The sequence below is a fragment of the Lemur catta genome, chromosome 12 (assembly GCF_020740605.2).
Source record: "Lemur catta isolate mLemCat1 chromosome 12, mLemCat1.pri, whole genome shotgun sequence".
NCBI classification, from domain to species: Eukaryota; Metazoa; Chordata; class Mammalia; order Primates; family Lemuridae; genus Lemur; species Lemur catta.
The window spans coordinates 41,791,017-41,810,804 of record NC_059139.1 but is presented as its reverse complement, the minus strand read 5'-3'; the positions used below and the strand labels follow the sequence as shown (position 1 = coordinate 41,810,804).

Sequence of the window (19,788 nt, the reverse complement as noted above, 5' to 3'; positions counted from 1 at the left end):
TGTTATGTGTGATGAAAAATGGATTCTTTTTGACAATCACAAGTGTTCGGCACAATGGCTGGATAAAGATGAGTGCCGAAACACAGTCCAAAACCAAATATTCATCAAAAAAGCTAATGGTGTCTGTCTGATGGTCCAGCACTGGTATTATCCACTACAGCTTCATGAGACCTGGTCAATCAATTACAGCAGATGTGTACTGCAACCACTTGGATGAAACAATGAGGATGCTTGCGACTAAGCAGCAGATATTCGTTACTAGAGACAGGCCAATCCTCTTGCAAGACCACATGCCACAAAAAAACAAATGCAGCTCAAATTATAGCAGTTGGACTTGGAAACTTTCTGTCATCCACCGTATTCACTAGACCTTGCATCAATGGATTACCACTTCTTCCAGGCTTTGGACCACTTTTTGCAAGGAAAATGATTCACTTCTCAACAAGCTGTGGAAAACTCTGCTCACAATTTCATCACCACTTGCTCTCTAGGCTTCTTCGCTGCTGGCCATGAGCAAGCTACCATTAAGATGGCAAAACCATGTTGATAGTTTAGGTACATACTTTACTTGTACTGCTTTTTGTTTGAGATATAATAAAACTTTTTATTTGAAATCAAACATTTCATATTTAATGACCCAATATTAAATCATTTTAGAATGTAATGCTAAGAAAATAGCATTCAGTATCTCAAATGAACAGAAACACCCCCATTAAAACTCAGTTTTTGCCACCTTAAAAACCAATTTATTTTTTTCCTTTTAAATTCTCACTGTTACCTGGGTATTCATGCCTATAATACCAGCACTTAGGGAGGCCAAGGAGGGAGGATGGCTTGAGGCCAGGAGTTCGAGACCAACTTGGGCAACAAAGAGAGACCTCCATCTATACAAAATGTTTAAAAAATAGCTGGGCATTGTGGTGAGTGTGCCTGTAGTCCCAGCAACTTGGGAGGCTAAGATGGGAGGAACGCTTGAGCCCAGGAGTTTGAGGCTACAGTGAGCTACGATTACAACAGTGTACCACTGCAGAGTGAGACCCTGTCTCAAAAAAAAAAAAAAGAAAAAAAAATCTCATTGTTTATTGTTTACTTGACAAAACTATGTCAAAACACCCAAAGAAACTATAAAAACTACAAAGCTTGGCATTGTTACAGCTCTTTTAGAATTTGTCTAGCAGGTTTTCCGGTTCTCACCGGAAGACCCCCCCCCCAAAAAAAAAAAGAAAGAAAAAAAAAAAAACTACAATGTTTGGAAATAATTACAGAAGAGCCTATGAAACTGTAATTAACAGTATTTCTAAAGCAGTTTGTAGTTTTGTACACTTTACAAGAGCTAACAATAAATGGTTTTCAAAGAAACTATAATTTACCTGCCAAAATTAGCTGGCAAAAACTCAAGGAAAGCATCATTCAGATATAGCTGGGTTAGGTTTAACAGCTGAGAAAATCCATCAGGGAGCCTATATAAAACATACCAGAATTCAAATTAAGTTCATACATAGAATTTTAGTCTCTTACTGAAGATATTTTCTCAACAGACGATAGTCACCTCTTTTATCAGTAGCCTTCAAATTAAGATTTGCCTTTTGTAATAACTTACCTGTCTCAAGGTTTGCATCTTTATTACTTTGTAAAAACCAAGTGTGGTAATATTTGTTTTAGTAACATAAAATCTACACAAAATAGTCAACTATGAATGAGCCACAATACACAGAAGTATATTTAGGACATTAACTATGAAATCAGCAGGTGAAATGTGCCTTTTCTAATATCAATTCAAAGGACTAGATAAGAATTTCTAAACCTTCGCAAAGAAATCTTGGGCTGAATAATTCTTTGTTGTGCATAAGCTGTCTGTGAGCTGTCAGATATTTAGCTACAACCAACCCTGACCCCTACCAACTAGGTATCAGTAACACACATGCACATACCCCACTGTGAAAACCAAAAATGTCTCCAGAAATTGCAAAATGTCTCCTTGGGCATAATGGCCTCTCGTTGAAACCACTAGTTTAGATTATTTTCGATATCAACATTTGGTTCCTAAATAATTTTAAGATCACAGAATTTTACAATGAGCAAATGAGAAAAAATAATATTAAAAGTTGAATGATATTTTAGGACCATGTAAGAATCTATGTGTATTAGCTTTACTTGTATTTCTTCTTGATTATGAAACAAGTTACAAATCTAAAACTTGATGCTAGAGCAGTATTTTTAAATGAAGAGAATATACATTATCTTTACATATTTGTCCCAGATTTTTAACAAGTACAAAATCCTCATGCAGTAAGACACATCAGACTTTTGACTCATCTTATTCATCCTCTACCTCCATTCCTCCATCTTGACAGCAAGTGAAACAACTGTTGGGAAAAACTGATCAAGAAATACAGTATTGCCCGGTGCAGTGGCTCATGCCTGTAATTATAACATTTTGGGAGGCCGGGGCGGGAGGATTGTTTGAGCTCAGGAGTTGGAGACCAACCTGAGCAAGAGCAAGACCTCATCTCTACAATAAATACAAAAATTAGCTGGGCGTGGTGGTGCATGCCTGTAATCTCAGCTACTCAGGAGGCTGAGGCAGGAGGATCACATGAGCCCAGAAGTTTGATGTTGCAGTGAGCTATGATGACGTCACTGCACTCTAGCCGGGGTGAGAGTGAGACTCTGTCTCCAAAAAAAAAAAAGGAAGAAAGAAAAAGAAACATATGGAATCTGGTTTCAACTTTCAACTTAGCTATACTTAGCTATGCTTCACTGTATTCATCTTTTGCTTCACCATTCCATTTCTGCAAAATTTAACAGCTTTGGTGCCAGGAAAACTTCCTGTTTATAGCCATTATCATCAATAAAGAACATATGTTTGCTATATGTTGCAACCAATCATGTTTTTTCCTTTTGTTGTTTTACCTTCTTGACCTTTCAGTTTATTTTTATTACTTTCAAAAGTCTGAAGGTGCCAAATATCCGATTCAAAGGTAAAGACATTCTTACATGTGAAAATAACATTGAGTGAGGAAACCCGGATTTTAATCTCACTTGTGACAATAAGTATCTGTGAGACCAGGAGCAAAATACCTGCACTATCTTTTTTGGATCTCAATTTTACATTTGTAATATATGAGGTTAGAAAGATTGTTTAAAAATTCCTTTTTTACTCCAAAATTGAAATTTTGTATAGACTTCATGCTGATAAATATTTTCCATTAAAATATGTAAAGTAATATTCTACTACTGTTTTATAATTGTTTTAATCACATAGGTAACAATTCAACTGAGAAGAACTTACTTGGAAATAGGGTTTACACTGGCCTCCACAACTGTCAAAACTTTACAATTTTTTATATTTTCTGGAAACTCCTGTATTCCTAGAAAACAAACAATGATCAAATTAAAATGTTTTGTTTGACTGTTTGGTCTATTTTCAGTTTACAATGGTCAGTTTTTGAGAAGTTTAATTTAGCTTTTCTTATGTATTAGAAATTAAGAGAGATGTTCCTTACAGTCATAAAGATCCATTTTTATTGTTAATTTTGGTTCTCTTTTTGTTTTCCGCAGAATGTTGGCTCAATTAAGAAACATTAGGGAGATAAATTCAACCCAGGGGTAAGTAGCTTTAATTTCTTTTGATAGAATGTTTTTGGCTTATCATTATTATGCCTATTTTCTGGGTTGACTCTGTCCCTCTATTGTGATGAGAAGATTGTTACATTTACTGTGTTGCTTCTAATTTATAAAGTGTTTCTTCCTTATCACATCCCTAAAATTCTGCTGTGTTTATCAGTTCCTGTTCAGACCAGGTTAGGCTTTCTCCTTTTTGGATTACTTTCTAGTATCATTGTCTAAGGGAAGATTGCTTTGGGTATTGTTACTTATTTACTTCTCTTTCATAATAGTACTTCCCTCCTCTGCCTTCAAGGATTAAGATCTCCCTCCTTTTTTAGCAATGAGCAGTTTTTAGTCTACACTACTTCCATCTGCAGGCCTCTTTTGAATGGGGGTCCATTTTTGTATTGGCTCTGGATTGCCAATGAATTTCATCTGAAGTCTAAACTGCTCTCTTCACAGCCTCTGTCCACAGGAGGTTTCCCTTTGAGATGTAAACTCCGTGCAGCTTCCTAGAGCCAAGCATCTAATCCTCCTTTTTCTAAATTTATTGTCCTTTCTGAGAAATTCTACAGTTCTGTTTTTCTGCAACATGATTAGCTCTACAGAAGAATCTTGGAAATTGTTTTATCTTCATTAACAATTACTCTGTAAATAGTGTTATACCTCAGGTGCCATCATCTGTAGCTATTTGGTCCAATATGGTAGCTACTAGTCACAGGTGGCTATTGGGCATTTAAAATGTGGTTGGTGTGACTGTGAAACTGAATTTTTAGTTTTATTTGATTTAACTTTAAAATTAAGTTTAAATAGCCATATGTGTCTAGAGGCTACCATATTGGACAGTGTAGACAGAATTCTTTCCCATTCTGAAGTGTCCTTCTGACTCACTGTTAGTTGTATTCTTAAAATATATAGAACAAGAAAATTTTGTATTCAATTTTTGGAATTTAAAAAATGATCTCATAAGCACACAAGTATAAGCTAAATTCCCCTTTAGCAATTAAAATCTTCTTATTAGATTAACTGTTTTATTCTTTTCGGTTAAACATGCCTTTATGTAAACATAGATTGTTCATAATATTTGGTAAACATTTTTGGATATTTATTTGTTGACAAAGATTTTACATGGAAACATTTGATGTTTAGCATCTTAGTTTCTTTTTGTGAATCCTGAAGGAAAAGTATGTAGCAAAGACCTACGGATACCTTAATTGCTCTGAGAATCTTAGTTCAAGTATATATTACTGTATATTGAGAAACAGTATAGAAGAGCAGTAGTCCCAGCTACTTGGAAGGCTGAGATAGGAGGATCTCTTGAGCCCAAGAGTTTTAGACCAGTCTGGGCAACATAGTAAGACCCCCATACTGTTGGTGGGGTGTAAATTAGTACAGCCATCATGAAAAACAGTACGGAGGTTCCTCAAAAAATTAAAAATATAACTACCACAGGACCCAGCAATACCACTACTGGATATGTATCAAAGGAAACAAAATCAGTATGTTGGAGAGATAGCTACACTCCCGTATTTATGCAGCACTATTCACAATAGCCAAGATACAGAATCAACCTAAGTGTCCATTAACTGATGAATGAATAAAGAACATGTGGTATATATACACAATGGAATACCATTCAGTCTTTAAAAAAGAAGAAAATCCTGTTATTTGCAATATCATGGATGAACCTGGAGGATATTATGTTAAGTGAAATAAGCAAAGAACACAAAGAAAAAATACCACACAAACTCACTTATATATGGAATCTTAAAAGGGCAAACTCACAGAAGCAGAGAGTAGAATGGTGGTTGGGGAGTGTGGGGGAGGCGGGGATGGAGGATTGGATTATGTTGTTCAAACGGTACCAAATTTCATTTAGGACAAATAAGTACAAGAGATCTATTATACAACACAGTGAATGCAGTTAATAATAATGTAAAAACTTACACTTATTCTCCACCTACTTTAAGCTATCACAGATTTTATAAACAAATTACAAGCCAGCACTATAATATAAAATTTTATTGTATTTTATAACAAAATAGGTTGCAAAATCTTTAAGTGGAAAAAATGCCTTTCAATATACATAAAACAGATTTATTCTTAGCCAAAGCTAGTATGATAATACATTACAATTTGACTTTTTATTTTTGTATTTTTATTTGTGAAAACTCAGTAGAAATCTTAATAATGAAGCATGTTTCCAAGTACAAAAAAATCAGGGGAAAAAAATCTTACCATTCTTGCTGACATCCAGTTCCCTGAGATTAATAAGATTTGCAATGGATGCTGGTAACGTTGTTAAATCATTGTCAGGCAAACTCAGTTTGTGCAGAGACTGACAGTTAAAAAGTTGCTGTTGAAAAAAGTAAAGAAAGAATTTTGATTATATATTTCCTTAAGTATTTCATGTACTAACTTTTACACAAATAAAAATTAGTTGTCTTAAAATTGAATGAGTTGTACCTACAGTAATACCAGGAAAGATCTCTCATTGTTCTGGTTATACTATTATGGATCTGAGTACAACTGAACCACTCAGAATCATTTACATCTTCATATTTATACCTTAAGCAAAATGCACTTAGTGAGAGTAAGTATATGGTTGTATGCTTTGTTTAGCTAGTCAAAAAATAAGTGGCTGTTAAATATGATAAACTCTGGAACTTATCTTTCAAGCAACCTCAAAATTAGCATTCCAAAATGAAAGCCTTATTGAAGAGCATTCTTCTAAAAATGTAAAATTGTTAGGTACGATAAAAGACATAAACAATTCAGCTATTTGCACTGTTAAAGCAAGCCTCACTTTTTTCAACACAGCTCCCAGACCAAAACCCTACCTGGTGGTGATTAGAGAAGGACACTAATCTGGATTACCTATATTCTCTAAGAGAACTGGCTACGGAAGATAAGTTACTTGCTGAAGAACACATAAGAAAAAACAGTAAATTACAAAGCACCCTACCACAACGTAGGTAAGGAGTTCATAAATATGGAACCAGCAACATTTAATGTTTTATCCATAGCCATATACAGATTCCTCTATAAAATAACCTATGATAGCACTGGCTTTCAAAATGTTTTTACTACTGGCCATCAGAAAAAAAGCCTTTTGTGCACTGCCATCCAGTATGTGTATAAACACACAAAAATCTAAAACAAATATTTTGTGAAACAATGGCTATGAGCAACACATCCTATAGTCTTTTATAGTTAAGGTTGCCAGATTAAAAACAGATTGTCCAATTAAATTTGAATTTCAGGTAAATAAGAAATAATGTTTTGGTACAAGTATACCCTATATATGGTATGGGACACATTGTTATACTAAAAAATTATCCCTTATTTAAAAACTCTAATGTAATTTAGTTTCCTATATTTTTATTTTCTAATTCTTGCAATCCAAATGTACAGTTCACTTTTTCACAATACTGGAGACATATACTAAATTGATTTTATGAGCCACCAATAGGTCTCCACGTAGAGTTTCAAAAACACTGCTGCTTGGGTGGCAAAATATTCAAACAATTAAATTAAAGGTATTGTAGCTTTAATTTATAATAAACATAAAACACATGAAATTGGGTACAAGATAATGAAGGACTGAGATTTAAGAAGAAAAAGTACTGAAAAAATTTTAGTAAAGAAACAAGGTGATAATTTGAGAGGGTGTTTCACAGCAATAAACCAACTTTCTCCTTCAAGTTGTTACTACATTTCAGAAACACACGTCCTCCCAAACCTTTCCAAACAAATTGTAAATGGAGGAAAACAGGAATACCTGTACAATCTCTAAAGAGCTGTTTAACAATAAAATTATGGTTGTTACTAAAAGGACAATTACTCTCAATTATAACAATGTACATTAACGTTTTATGAAAAGTAGAAAGAGATAACATTATTTCTTTGTCTAGTTAAATTTATTGGCTCTAGAAATTGTGCAGTCTCATTATCTACCTAATATGATGGGAATTAAATACAAAATTTTAAGTTATTTGCACAAGTATTCGAGCAATTAACTTTAAGAGATCAAGATTTTTAAAAAATTGAATTATGCTGCTCACCTCAAGATAAAATTAAACGAAAACATTGAAACGGCACACACATACATATGTCAATATTAGGAATATCATATTTCTAGGTATAAAAATAACCAAAGGTAATTCTTGAAAGAACTAGCATACCTTTGGAAGCTCTTCAATCTGATTAGCATCTAAATAGAGCTCCTCCAGAGTTTTTTCAAAAGTAAAAATTTCTTTGGGAACCTGTTCCAAACTGCAATGAGAATAATCAAGAGTAGTGACAGTCTCCTCTTCCCCTCGTAGACAGCGACATGGTACCAACCGCACAAACAAACTTCGTTTTGTAGTCATTTTTAGATACTGCAATATTCAAATAAAGTGTAATTAAAACAAATACATCATAAGAATTTTTCAGAACAAATTATTCCAATTTATCACAATTCATGCCACAGATAAACAGTAACTTCCCTTACACTACATGCACCCAATGGAACCCATTTAACATTGCTTGAATATCCACATTTATATCTACTGGATTTCAAATTAAATTCAAGCACTTTAGTACTTACAAAACAAAATGTAAAGTAACCAAACATGCTTCTACAAAAACACTGATTTGTGAACCTGCTTCTTAGTTCTCAAAAAAAAAAAACCTCTAGCATGACAAAGATTTTTCTTTAAGTCCTGGCTCTAAGCCTTCTATGTTTCTTTTCTTTTTTTTTTTTTGAGACAGTCTCTCTCTGTGCCCAGGCTACAGTGCCCATGGCATCAGCCTAGCTCACAGCAGCCTCAAACACCTGGGCTCAACTGATCCTCCTGCCTCAGCCTCCTGAGTAGCTGGAACTACAGGCACAGGCCACCAAGCCCAGCTAAGTTTTTCTATTTTTAGTAGAGACAGGGTCTTGCTCTTGCTCAGGCTGGTCTCGAACTGCTGAGCTCAAGCAATCCTTCCACCTCGGTCTCCCAGAGTGCTAGGATTATAGGCATGAGCCACTTCCCTGGCCTCGATGTTTCTTAACTAAGAACTTTATTATGTGCAGTTTTAGTAGGAAATAGGAATGCATAGATGTTTTCAGGTCTTTTTAACCAGCCACTGGGGATCAATAATCGTTTTTAATTTTCCTACATGAAAATTCCCACTTACCCCAAGTATATTTTGTATCAATTAAATATTGGCCTTATAGTTTTTCTAAAGAGCTTATAGGTCTTACGTGTGTTTAAGGTTACACACTGAATCATAAACTTGCTTAAATAAAGTAATTGAGAAAAAAGGACAATTCTGAATTAGTAAAAATTCTGAAGGCCAATTTTATTAAGTATATAACGTAGGTACATAGGTTAATTCCAACTAGGCTAACACTGTATTAGCAAAGAGAGACCCATCTCAATAAATAAGTGGTGTTATGAATTTTTTGTATGTAAAATCATCAATTGTTATCCTAGGCAGGAGACTCTATTAATACAGTTATTAGGCCAGGTGTGATGGCTCACACCTATAGTCCTGGCACTTTGGGAGGCTGAGGTGGGAGGATGGCTTGAGGCTAGGAGTTTGAGACCAGCCCGGGCAATACAGTGAAACCCCATCCCTACCAAAAATAAATAAATAAATAAATAACTGGGTGTGGTGGCACACACCTGTAGTTTCAGCTACTGCAGAAGGTAAAGCAGAAAGATTGCTTGAGCCCAGGAGTTTGAGGTTGCAGTGAGCTATGATTGCACCACTGCCTGTGTGACAGAGTGAGATCACAATCTCAAAAAAAAGTATTAGATTACTTCTAACCAGGACAAAGACTAGGTTAAAGCCAGTCAGGTCTCAGGCACAAAATATAAGGACATATCAAAAAAACTCAGCAATCAAGACAAATAAAGCAATCTAATACAATGTATTTTTTTAAAAATACAAACTACTGAAAAATAATGCATGCATTGACCCAAATAAATAACTGACATGTTTGTGTCCTCAAAATCTTGGCTTAACAAACCTCTATTGATTGAGGTTTTTGCCTCAGTTATTTGGGTCAACATATGGATAAATAAAACATCAAATGTTTAAATAAAGCTAGGATCAGTATTAATGATTTTTCCTTTTGCCTCGGGCTAAAACATGGATCCACAAGGCACTGCTTCTAAATTTTCTAACTCTTATACTTCAAATTATATGATATTTTTAAAGTCTTTGACAATGAGCAAGATAAGTATTTCCCTTGCAATCTTTTCAAAAATTTGATTATTCTCATTCAGTCACCCTGCGCCAGGCACTCTGCTAAGTTCTTCAGATAAACTATATCCACATTCTCATTTCATCCTCACTACAACTTTCTAAGATACATGCTATTATCCCCATTTTTCCATTCAGAAACTGAGTTTGTGCTTTTTGAGAGATGGGGGTCTTACTATGTTGCCCAGACTGGTCTAAAACTCTTGGGCTCAAGAGATCCTCCTATCTCAGCCTTCCAAGTAGCTGGGACTACTGCTCTTCTATACTGTTTCTCAATATACAGTAATATATACTTGAACTAAGATTCTCAGAGCAATTAAGGTATCCGTAGGTCTTTGCTACATACTTTTCCTTCAGGATTCACAAAAAGAAACTAAGATGCTAAACATCAAATGTTTCCATGTAAAATCTTTGTCAACAAATAAATATCCAAAAATGTTTACCAAATATTATGAACAATCTATGTTTACATAAAGGCATGTTTAACCGAAAAGAATAAAACAGTTAATCTAATAAGAAGATTTTAATTGCTAAAGGGGAATTTAGCTTATACTTGTGTGCTTATGAGATCATTTTTTAAATTCCAAAAATTGAATACAAAATTTTCTTGTTCTATATATTTTAAGAATACAACTAACAGTGAGTCAGAAGGACACTTCAGAATGGGAAAGAATTCTGTCTACACTGTCCAATATGGTAGCCTCTAGACACATATGGCTATTTAAACTTAATTTTAAAGTTAAATCAAATAAAACTAAAAATTCAGTTTCACAGTCACACCAACCACATTTTAAATGCCCAATAGCCACCTGTGACTAGTAGCTACCATATTGGACCAAATAGCTACAGATGATGGCACCTGAGGTATAACACTATTTACAGAGTAATTGTTAATGAAGATAAAACAATTTCCAAGATTCTTCTGTAGAGCTAATCATGTTGCAGAAAAACAGAACTGTAGAATTTCTCAGAAAGGACAATAAATTTAGAAAAAGGAGGATTAGATGCTTGGCTCTAGGAAGCTGCACGGAGTTTACATCTCAAAGGGAAACCTCCTGTGGACAGAGGCTGTGAAGAGAGCAGTTTAGACTTCAGATGAAATTCATTGGCAATCCAGAGCCAATACAAAAATGGACCCCCATTCAAAAGAGGCCTGCAGATGGAAGTAGTGTAGACTAAAAACTGCTCATTGCTAAAAAAGGAGGGAGATCTTAATCCTTGAAGGCAGAGGAGGGAAGTACTATTATGAAAGAGAAGTAAATAAGTAACAATACCCAAAGCAATCTTCCCTTAGACAATGATACTAGAAAGTAATCCAAAAAGGAGAAAGCCTAACCTGGTCTGAACAGGAACTGATAAACACAGCAGAATTTTAGGGATGTGATAAGGAAGAAACACTTTATAAATTAGAAGCAACACAGTAAATGTAACAATCTTCTCATCACAATAGAGGGACAGAGTCAACCCAGAAAATAGGCATAATAATGATAAGCCAAAAACATTCTATCAAAAGAAATTAAAGCTACTTACCCCTGGGTTGAATTTATCTCCCTAATGTTTCTTAATTGAGCCAACATTCTGCGGAAAACAAAAAGAGAACCAAAATTAACAATAAAAATGGATCTTTATGACTGTAAGGAACATCTCTCTTAATTTCTAATACATAAGAAAAGCTAAATTAAACTTCTCAAAAACTGACCATTGTAAACTGAAAATAGACCAAACAGTCAAACAAAACATTAGCTTCTTAAAAACACACATGGGTGCATGTGCATACATACACAAATTTGCAAGCTTCTAAGTAAATGTCAAGCTTTTTAACAAATGAATTGTTGATGCATTTGTAATATTGAGAGCCCTCATCTATATCAAAAAATACCCTTTCTTATCCAGACGAGGGAAAGTGGCAAAGAGAAAATAAATAAATAAATAAATGCCCTTTCATGTACCACTAAAATGCCAGTTTTTTTAATTTACTGAGAAATAACAAAAAATTTTCCATGCAAATAAATGCTAATCACCAATTATATTTAAATTTAGTAGTTTTTGATTCTTCTATGTGGCAGGCACTGTTAATTGCTTATTGAATTTATCTTCCCTTTTAAGAATGTTGACTGTTCAGGACGGTAATGGGCCCAGCTAAATACTCACTTTTGTATTTTCCAGGCCTGGAGGGGTGGACAGGGGATAGGTGACACAATGAAGATCAAAGTCTTATACTCTGAAGTTTGCTTTGGGAATGGAATGGAGGCTAATTCTGGGAAAACATTTGCGGTCCTGATAAATGGGAACAAACATGTCTGACATCACCACTCTCCCATTTTCTAGCTTTGAATCTGTACATGATAGCTAGTGCTGCAACAACCATCCTATTACCATAAGTCAACAAGCATGAGGATTAAAAACCCGCCAATAAATAAGGCTGACAAGAAAAAGACAGAACGTGCTGGGGGTCTCAAATAGCACTGCTGAGCAGCTGTACCTACCAATGCTAACTACTATCTACTTTTGGATTTCTTGGTATGTGAGAAAACTAAATCCTTTTATTTGCTTAAACTATTGCTAGGTTTTCTGTACTTGCAGCCAATACATTTCAAAGTGAGACAGCCTAAAGCCCAAAGCAATGGTCTTAATAAAAAGTATATGTATATATCATAAGTAATCTTTTTCTTAAGAATTCAGAGTGATATCTGAAAATATCTTTCAGAATTTCAGAGTTGCCCTAAATATGGAGCTATGTGTCTCTATGCTAAATGGTTTGGGACTACTGAGTTGTTTGAGTTTCTCTAAGAATTCCACATATTCTGCATGCCACAAAACAAAAACAAAAAAAACCTGTGTGTACAGCAAGCAAAGATGGCCACTAAATCTTCTGTCATTCATACTATTCCCACAGATGTAACAGTCTGGTAGAATGGAGCTGCCAGTAAACTGAAATGGAATGAGACCATGACAGGAGCAAGGTGGAGAGAAGAGAGATGAGATGTTTGTGTTTAGAAACTTCAGTTTGAAATACCTTAAGGATATCTGAGTGGAATACTGAGTAAGGCAGCTGGATATGGGCATTCAGACTGTAGGAAGAGATCTAAGCTCAGGATATGTGAATAAATTTGAAAGTCATCTACTTATAGATGGTATTTAAAGCAATGAAATTAGATGAAATCACCAGGGACATGAGGGTAGACAAAAAAGAGACAAGTCCAATGACTGGGCCCCAACACATTAAAAACTTAGGGGTCAGAAAGAAGGGACAGAACCAGCAAAGGACACTCAAGAGAATCAGTCAAGTGAGACAAGAAAAAAACCCAAAAAAGTGTGACATCCTAAAAGCCAAGCGATGTTTCAAGGAAGAAGGAATTATCAACTCTGTTAATCAGGACTTAGAACTGGCATTATGTATTAACTTAAAGGTCACTGTTTGTTTACCTTGACAAGACCAGTTTTACTGGTGGGGCAAAACACTATTTGGAGGGGATTCAAAAAAGAACAGAACTAGACATACCAAATATAGATGACTAGGGTAGTTTTGCCATAAAGGACATTAGAAAAGCAAAGCAGTTGCTAGGGCAGAATATGAATCACGAAACACAACAGTGGATTTGCAGGCAGATAGGAATAATCTAGTAGAGAAAAAGAAGAGCTCATTGATAAATTTTGGTGAACCATATATGTACACGGCCCTAGAAAAACCACCCACCAATAAAAGAGCTGCAAGAAAACAAAACAAACTTGGGTGGAACTATATATAACTAGCCGAATAAAATCCACTCAGAATATTTTTCAAAATTAGGGATTACTATACCCTCTCCCTAGAGATTCTGATTTAGTGAGTTAATATAAAACTCAATATTCTTTATCTTAAGTAAAATGCCCATGTGATTCTTTAACACATAGTTTCAACAATAATCAAATACAGTCAATCCCAATTCATCTATACCAAAGCTACCATCATTTAGCCCTCCCCATCCTCTACTGAGGATTATTTGGACTAAAGTCCTAGTTTGAGAACTGCTATAAAAACTGAAAAGTAAAACCACTATAAAGATTTTTTAAAATACAGCACATTATATTCCCCTATTTATCTAAAGAGATCACAAGTTGCCTAGATTTAAGAGAAATCTTATGTTGGTGCAATATTTCATTTACTTAAAGGCTCCTCAGGGATGCCCACACCTATTAGGTGATATTTAGTGGTTGTACAAGATCATTTAGTTTAATCATGATTATCACAGTGGTTGCCAATCTGTATTTGGTATATCTGTGCTTAATTCTGAGGCATTTTCTAGACATTATTAGCCTATTACTGATAAGTACACAAATAGTAAACAATTAAAATAGTAATATAAAAAATAAGAATAGGAAGGTAAGAAGAGTAAGACTTTAAATTTACATAATGAAAAAGTTCTAACTGTTATATAAGAGTAATTCTGATGGTCAATAGTCAAAAACTGAATATACATAATGTGATGCACCTACAACACACACAAGAAATGAGGAAAGGATGCTGATGGCTAAATCACACTTATAGATAGAAGATCAACATCAATGTCTGGCTGCACTAGCCTAATTCTAATCAAGTAGCAAGTTGAGAGTTTCTTCAATATGAACACTGTTAAAAACTTTTATATCAAATCATGGTTAGCTTAAACAAGTCTAAAAAATTACTGTGCAATGAAGCGGCAGACATACATACTAAAGTTACTAAGTACCACCCCACATCTGCAGAAATTTCCATTTTTATATTTTTGGATATAATTTACATAATGAAATGAACACATTCTAAGAGTATAGATAGCAAATGTCTACAACTGTGTAACCAACAGGAACCAAGACATACACTATTTCCATCACCCTAGAAGGTTCACACTTGCCCTTTTCCAGTCAACCCCCTGATCAAGGCAACCTGCTCTGAATAAAAATATTATGACATTTGTAGAAAAGTGTTATGAGAACACAGGCCTCAGTTCTCATGGATAAGTACATGGAAATGAAATTCGTGGGTCACAATCTATAAGTATATTTAATTCTATTAAAAACTATCATTTTACAAAGTGGTAACTTAACACTCCAAGCAATGAGAATTCCAATAACAACCTCATCAACACTTGGTAATTTTAGTCTTCCTGAATTTTAGCCTATGTAGTGGGTGTAGAGCAGCACCTCACTGTTTTTATTTTGCACTTCTCTAATTAAAAATTAGCATTGAGGAGCCTTGTCCTTACCTAGACCTCATTTTGATGATGAGACAGATATAGATCTTCAAGCTTTATACTCTAATGGTGTAAGACTTTTGGAGAAAAGAGTGACCAAACTTTGTATATGGGAGGAATGCAAATTACTGTGATAGAGAGTATAGTGTGTTGGAAGAAAATTCTCCATGATCATCTCACATTTCTGCATGGTGTGTGGGTCTTCTGAGCAATGTCATTTACAGCTGACTTAAGATGTTTGTATAAAGAGACATTCCAGGATAATAATGCTTAGCGTGCCTAACTAAGACAGTCCACCGTCCCCTCTCCAGAAAACACTTGCTTATACTCCAGTGGTCCAAATTAAGATCAGGTTTCCTAATTTGGGGTTGTTCTGTAACCACCCTAGTGCATGTGCAAGTACCATCTGACCCTTACTTTGTCACCCTGTGGAGATTAAGGCTCGGGGAACTGGCACAAGACACTGCTCTAGTTGCTGCTTTTGCAGGAACCAATAATCTGTCTCCAGTCTAGAGGTCTTGTCTGGCAGGCTTAACTTTTCAGTTTGTAAGTAGAGTAAAATCTCAGACTCTTCACTGTTTCTGACTTAACGACTGTAAATTGAAAAACATGGCCACAATATGTTACCACCACCAAAAATCAAGAGATAGAATCTATTTCCCCACCCTATCAATTCGGGCTGGCGTTGTGAATTGTTTATACCAACTCAATGAGGTGGAAGTTTTATTGGGCAAGTAACAGTGCCTATGCCTCAAGATTCACAATGTTTACCTTCTGTGAATGCTTTTAAATTTGAATGCTGCCCTGAGAACATGAGGTAATAAAGAAGCTGGTTTTAGTTGTTATAAAATAACTGAAACAAAAATTTTAAATAGTATTTCCTTTTTATCCTTTTAATAGCTATAGAAACTATACACCCCACCTGCTCCACATTATTCCTGATATTGGTAATCTGTGTTTTTTCCCCCAATCTTGCTGGAGATTTATCAATTGTATCGATTTTTGCAAAGATGAAATGTTACATTTTGTTCATTTTCTTATGGCATGTTTTCTATTTCATTGATTTGTAGTTTTTTCTCTGTATTTGTTGCCTTTTGCTTATTTTAAGTTTCTCTTTTTCTGTCTTCTTAGGGCAAAACTTATGTAATTGATTCTAATTCTTATTTCTTCATTAAAATTTAAAACTATAAATTCTCTGAGCACCAGTCTAGCTGCACTTAATAATTTATGTGTCGTCTTTTGTTGAATTTCTTTAAAACGCTTTCTAATTTCCCATTTGATTTATTGTTTTACTCCTGGGTTATTCAGAATTTCTTCCTTAATTTCAAAATATTTGGTGATCTTCTCATTGCTACTGATTTCTAATTCCATTGTCGTCAAGAACACGGTATTATCATTTCAAGCCTTTGAAATATGCTAAGGCTTTCAATGGCCCCACATACTATCTATCTGAGTGCTCCATATGCATCTTGAATGTCACATTCTGTGTCTCTTGGGTATAGTGTTTTATAAATATCAATTATGTAAAGTGGTTGAGTTTTGTTCCCAAATCTTCTATACTCTTACCAATTTATGGCATTCTTTTCCTATAAATTACTGAAAAATATTAAAATCTCTAACTATAGTTGTAGATTTGTCTATTTCTCATTCTGTCTATTTTTATTTTATGTATTTTGAAGCTCTGTTATAAAATGAATACACATTTAGGGTTCTTATATCTTCTTGATGAATGGATCCTCTTACCATTATGAGATATTTTTTTTTCCTGCTAATAATCCTTGTCTTAGTTTTTTTTTTTTTTTTTTTTTGAGACAGAGTCTCTCTCTGTTGCCTGGGGTAGAGTGCTGTGGCATCAGCCTAGCTCACAGCAACCTCACACTCCTCAGCTCAAGCAATCCTTCTGCCTCGGCCTCCCAGAGTGCTAGGATTACAGGCACGGGCCACCGCACCGGGCCAATCCTTATCTTTTATATTTTGCTTGATATCACTACAGCAATAGGAGCTTTTCTTTTTAGTATTAATATGGTATACCTTTTCCTATCTATTACTTTTATCCGAATTTGTCTTTATATTTAAAGTATCCATTTGTAGGAAGCATATGTTTAGGTACTGCTTTATTTTTTTTTAAATCCAATCTGAGGTAGGCTTAGACCTTTCATGTTTAATATAATTATTGCTATGGCAGAACTTAAGGCTATATCACATTATTATTTATATTCTACTTATTCTTTGTTCCTCTTTTCATACCTCCTAATAAAATTTTTTTAACGCTACTTTATCTCCTTCTATGGACTTTTAGCTATACTACTTTTTTCTGATTGCTCTAGAATTTATAATATGCATTCTTCATTCATCATAGTCTATCCTCAAATGCTATTACATCTCTTCACATATAATCTAACTACTATAAAAGAGTATACATACATCTACTCCTACCTTTTGGGCTACTGTCTTTGTCTTGTATTCTACTTCTACATATTACTACATTATTTTTGCTTTATACTACCCACTGTCATTTATATAAATTGAGAAACTAGAAAATAGACATTCATTTTTATCCACAAATTTACCATTTCCTGCCATCTTTATTTCTTACTATAGACCTGCTTATATTAAGCCTATTTGATTAATTTTTTAAGATATTATATTTTGGCCGGGTGCGGTAGCTCACGCCTGTAATCCTGGCACTCTGGGAGGCCAAGGTGGGTGTATCGTTCGAGGTCAGGAGTTCGAGACCAGCCTGAGCAAGAGCAAGACCCCGTCTCTACTAAAAATAGAGAGAAATTATCTGGCCAACTAAAATATATATATAGAAAAAATTAGTCGGGCATGGTGGCGCATGCCTGTAGTCCCAGCTACTCGGGAGGCTGAGGCAGTAGGCTCGCTTAAGCCCAGGAGTTTGAGGTTGCTGTGAGCTAGGCTGACGCCACGGCACTCACTCTAGCCCGGGTAACAAAGCGACACTGTCTCAAAAAAAAAAAAAAAAAAAGATATTATATTTTGCAATTCTACAATCTGCATCTGATTCTTTTTAGAGTTTCCACTACTCTCCTAAATACCCAATCCTTCATATATTATCCTGTCAATTGTCCTGAAGTCCTTATCTCCTAATTCTAATAATTGGACCATCTGTAGGTTTGCTTTTCTCTTGATTATGCAATCACTTTTTCTTGTTTCTTTGTATCATAATTTTTTTATAATATTCTAGACACTGTTTTTAACATAACAGTCAAAAGTTAAGCATAATATTGTTTTCAGTTATATTTCCCAAAGAGTGTAAGTTCTTCCCACTCCCCCAGGATAAATGGTTGATGATTCAGATTTCTAGTAAAGACAATATGAGCTGGTACTGGCTGTAGCTTTTAGACTGAATTCATCTGTGACCCAACTCCCAACCTTCCCCACCACTGACCACAGCCACATTTTAGATCTTCTCAAAATTTGAGGCAGTAGGAGTTTGTGCTACAGTTCCAGATATTTTTGGTTCGTTTACCTTCAGATTCAAGTGGAACAGGGTCCCAAATTCCAAGAACCCTTAGAATTTGCAGGACTACATGATTTCTCTGCACTTTTCAACTCTCTTCTCTCCTGCTGCTTCCTGGCAAAATGCAGTGGGAAAAGCTGGATGGAATTAGCAGGCTTAATTATTTGATTTCACCTTTGGGGCTCTGTCAGATTTCCATCTCTTCCCTAAAGTCCTCACTGCCATTCCAGGATCAGATGATTTTTCCTCATCTCTTCAGTGTCTTCCCATATATGGCAGTCTTACTCCTCTATCTGCTTATGCAGGCACCGCCCCCAGGCAGGGAAACTGCCACACTCACCTATGCAGAGCTTGCGTATCTCTGGAATTCAGATCACTAAGGCTTCCCCGAGTCCACTAATTTTTGCTAATCCTATTTTAAGAGTGTGACTTTTATAATTTTCAGGTTTTGTTTATTGTTACCAGGGGACCAAGTCTTCTGCATCCCTTTTACATCCTAATTAGAAGCAGAAATCTTAGCAGATTTTTAGTATACAAAAAACTTTTCTATTTATAGAAAAATTAATCCCATAGAAGATACTCAATCTGACTCACCCCTTTGTGGAGGGGTAAACTTGGTTAAGGGTAGAAGAATCTTGGATTCTCCTCCATCTCAGTTTAGGAGGACTGACTTAATTTAAGGAACAAGAGGCCTCAAATTATTTTTTACAGAAAAAGTCTTTGATTCTACAATTAGAAATACTACTAACAAATGCAAACATCCTGGATTGAATTAAATCTGAAAAACTGACATTAGATCATCCTATAATCTGAAGGAAAAGGTGGGAGAGAATGAGGAAAGGAAACAGCTCAGTACAGTTCATAACCAAACCTGAGGAAGGTGAAACAGTACACAAAAGACTGGAGGTCTGTGGGCAAATCTCACCTGTATGCTAGAAAGTATACCATTGGCTCAATTATTTTCAACAACAGGTCAATAAAAAAAATGCAAGAAGACATTTGTGGCAATATGTCATACATAATACATGTCACAAACGTATATCAACAGGTTATTGTTTAACGTGGTAGGGAAACTGAAATCATGGTAGTGTTTCAAAACTTGAAATAGCTTTCTTATACAGTTTTGACTGAGTTCTAAAGTCTTCCCCATAATACACAATCCTGTGGCAGAATTAACTTCCTTACATGTATTCCCTCACTTCTCCTTACTTCCTAGTGTTTATGTCTAAACCAGAGTAATTTCCA

The 19,788-nt window shown here is 35.1% G+C and overlaps 1 protein-coding gene and 1 non-coding gene across 9 annotated transcripts in view; one reads left to right on the top strand and one right to left on the bottom strand.

Moving 5' to 3' along the window:
* ERBIN (erbb2 interacting protein) overlaps positions 1-19,788 on the bottom strand; it is a 116,478-nt gene that overhangs the window by 62,523 nt on the left and 34,167 nt on the right. For 7 of the 8 annotated variants that reach the window (XM_045566351.1, XM_045566349.1, XM_045566353.1 and 4 more), the window contains exons 2-5: positions 7,794-7,991; positions 5,848-5,965; positions 3,293-3,371; positions 1,371-1,460 (exon numbers count right to left, since the gene is read on the bottom strand). In XM_045566351.1, the coding sequence (XP_045422307.1) occupies positions 1,371-1,460; positions 3,293-3,371; positions 5,848-5,965; positions 7,794-7,982 (476 nt within the window). In that variant the 5' untranslated portion in view covers positions 7,983-7,991. Of the gene's footprint in view, positions 1-1,370; positions 1,461-3,292; positions 3,372-5,847; positions 5,966-7,793; positions 7,992-11,379; positions 11,393-19,788 lie in introns of those variants that run through there. The other variant, XM_045566350.1, reaches the window with a different exon arrangement.
* LOC123648721 lies at positions 1,145-1,206 on the top strand. Its single transcript, XR_006738741.1, has one exon. It is a non-coding gene; the product is annotated as a U7 small nuclear RNA (small nuclear RNA).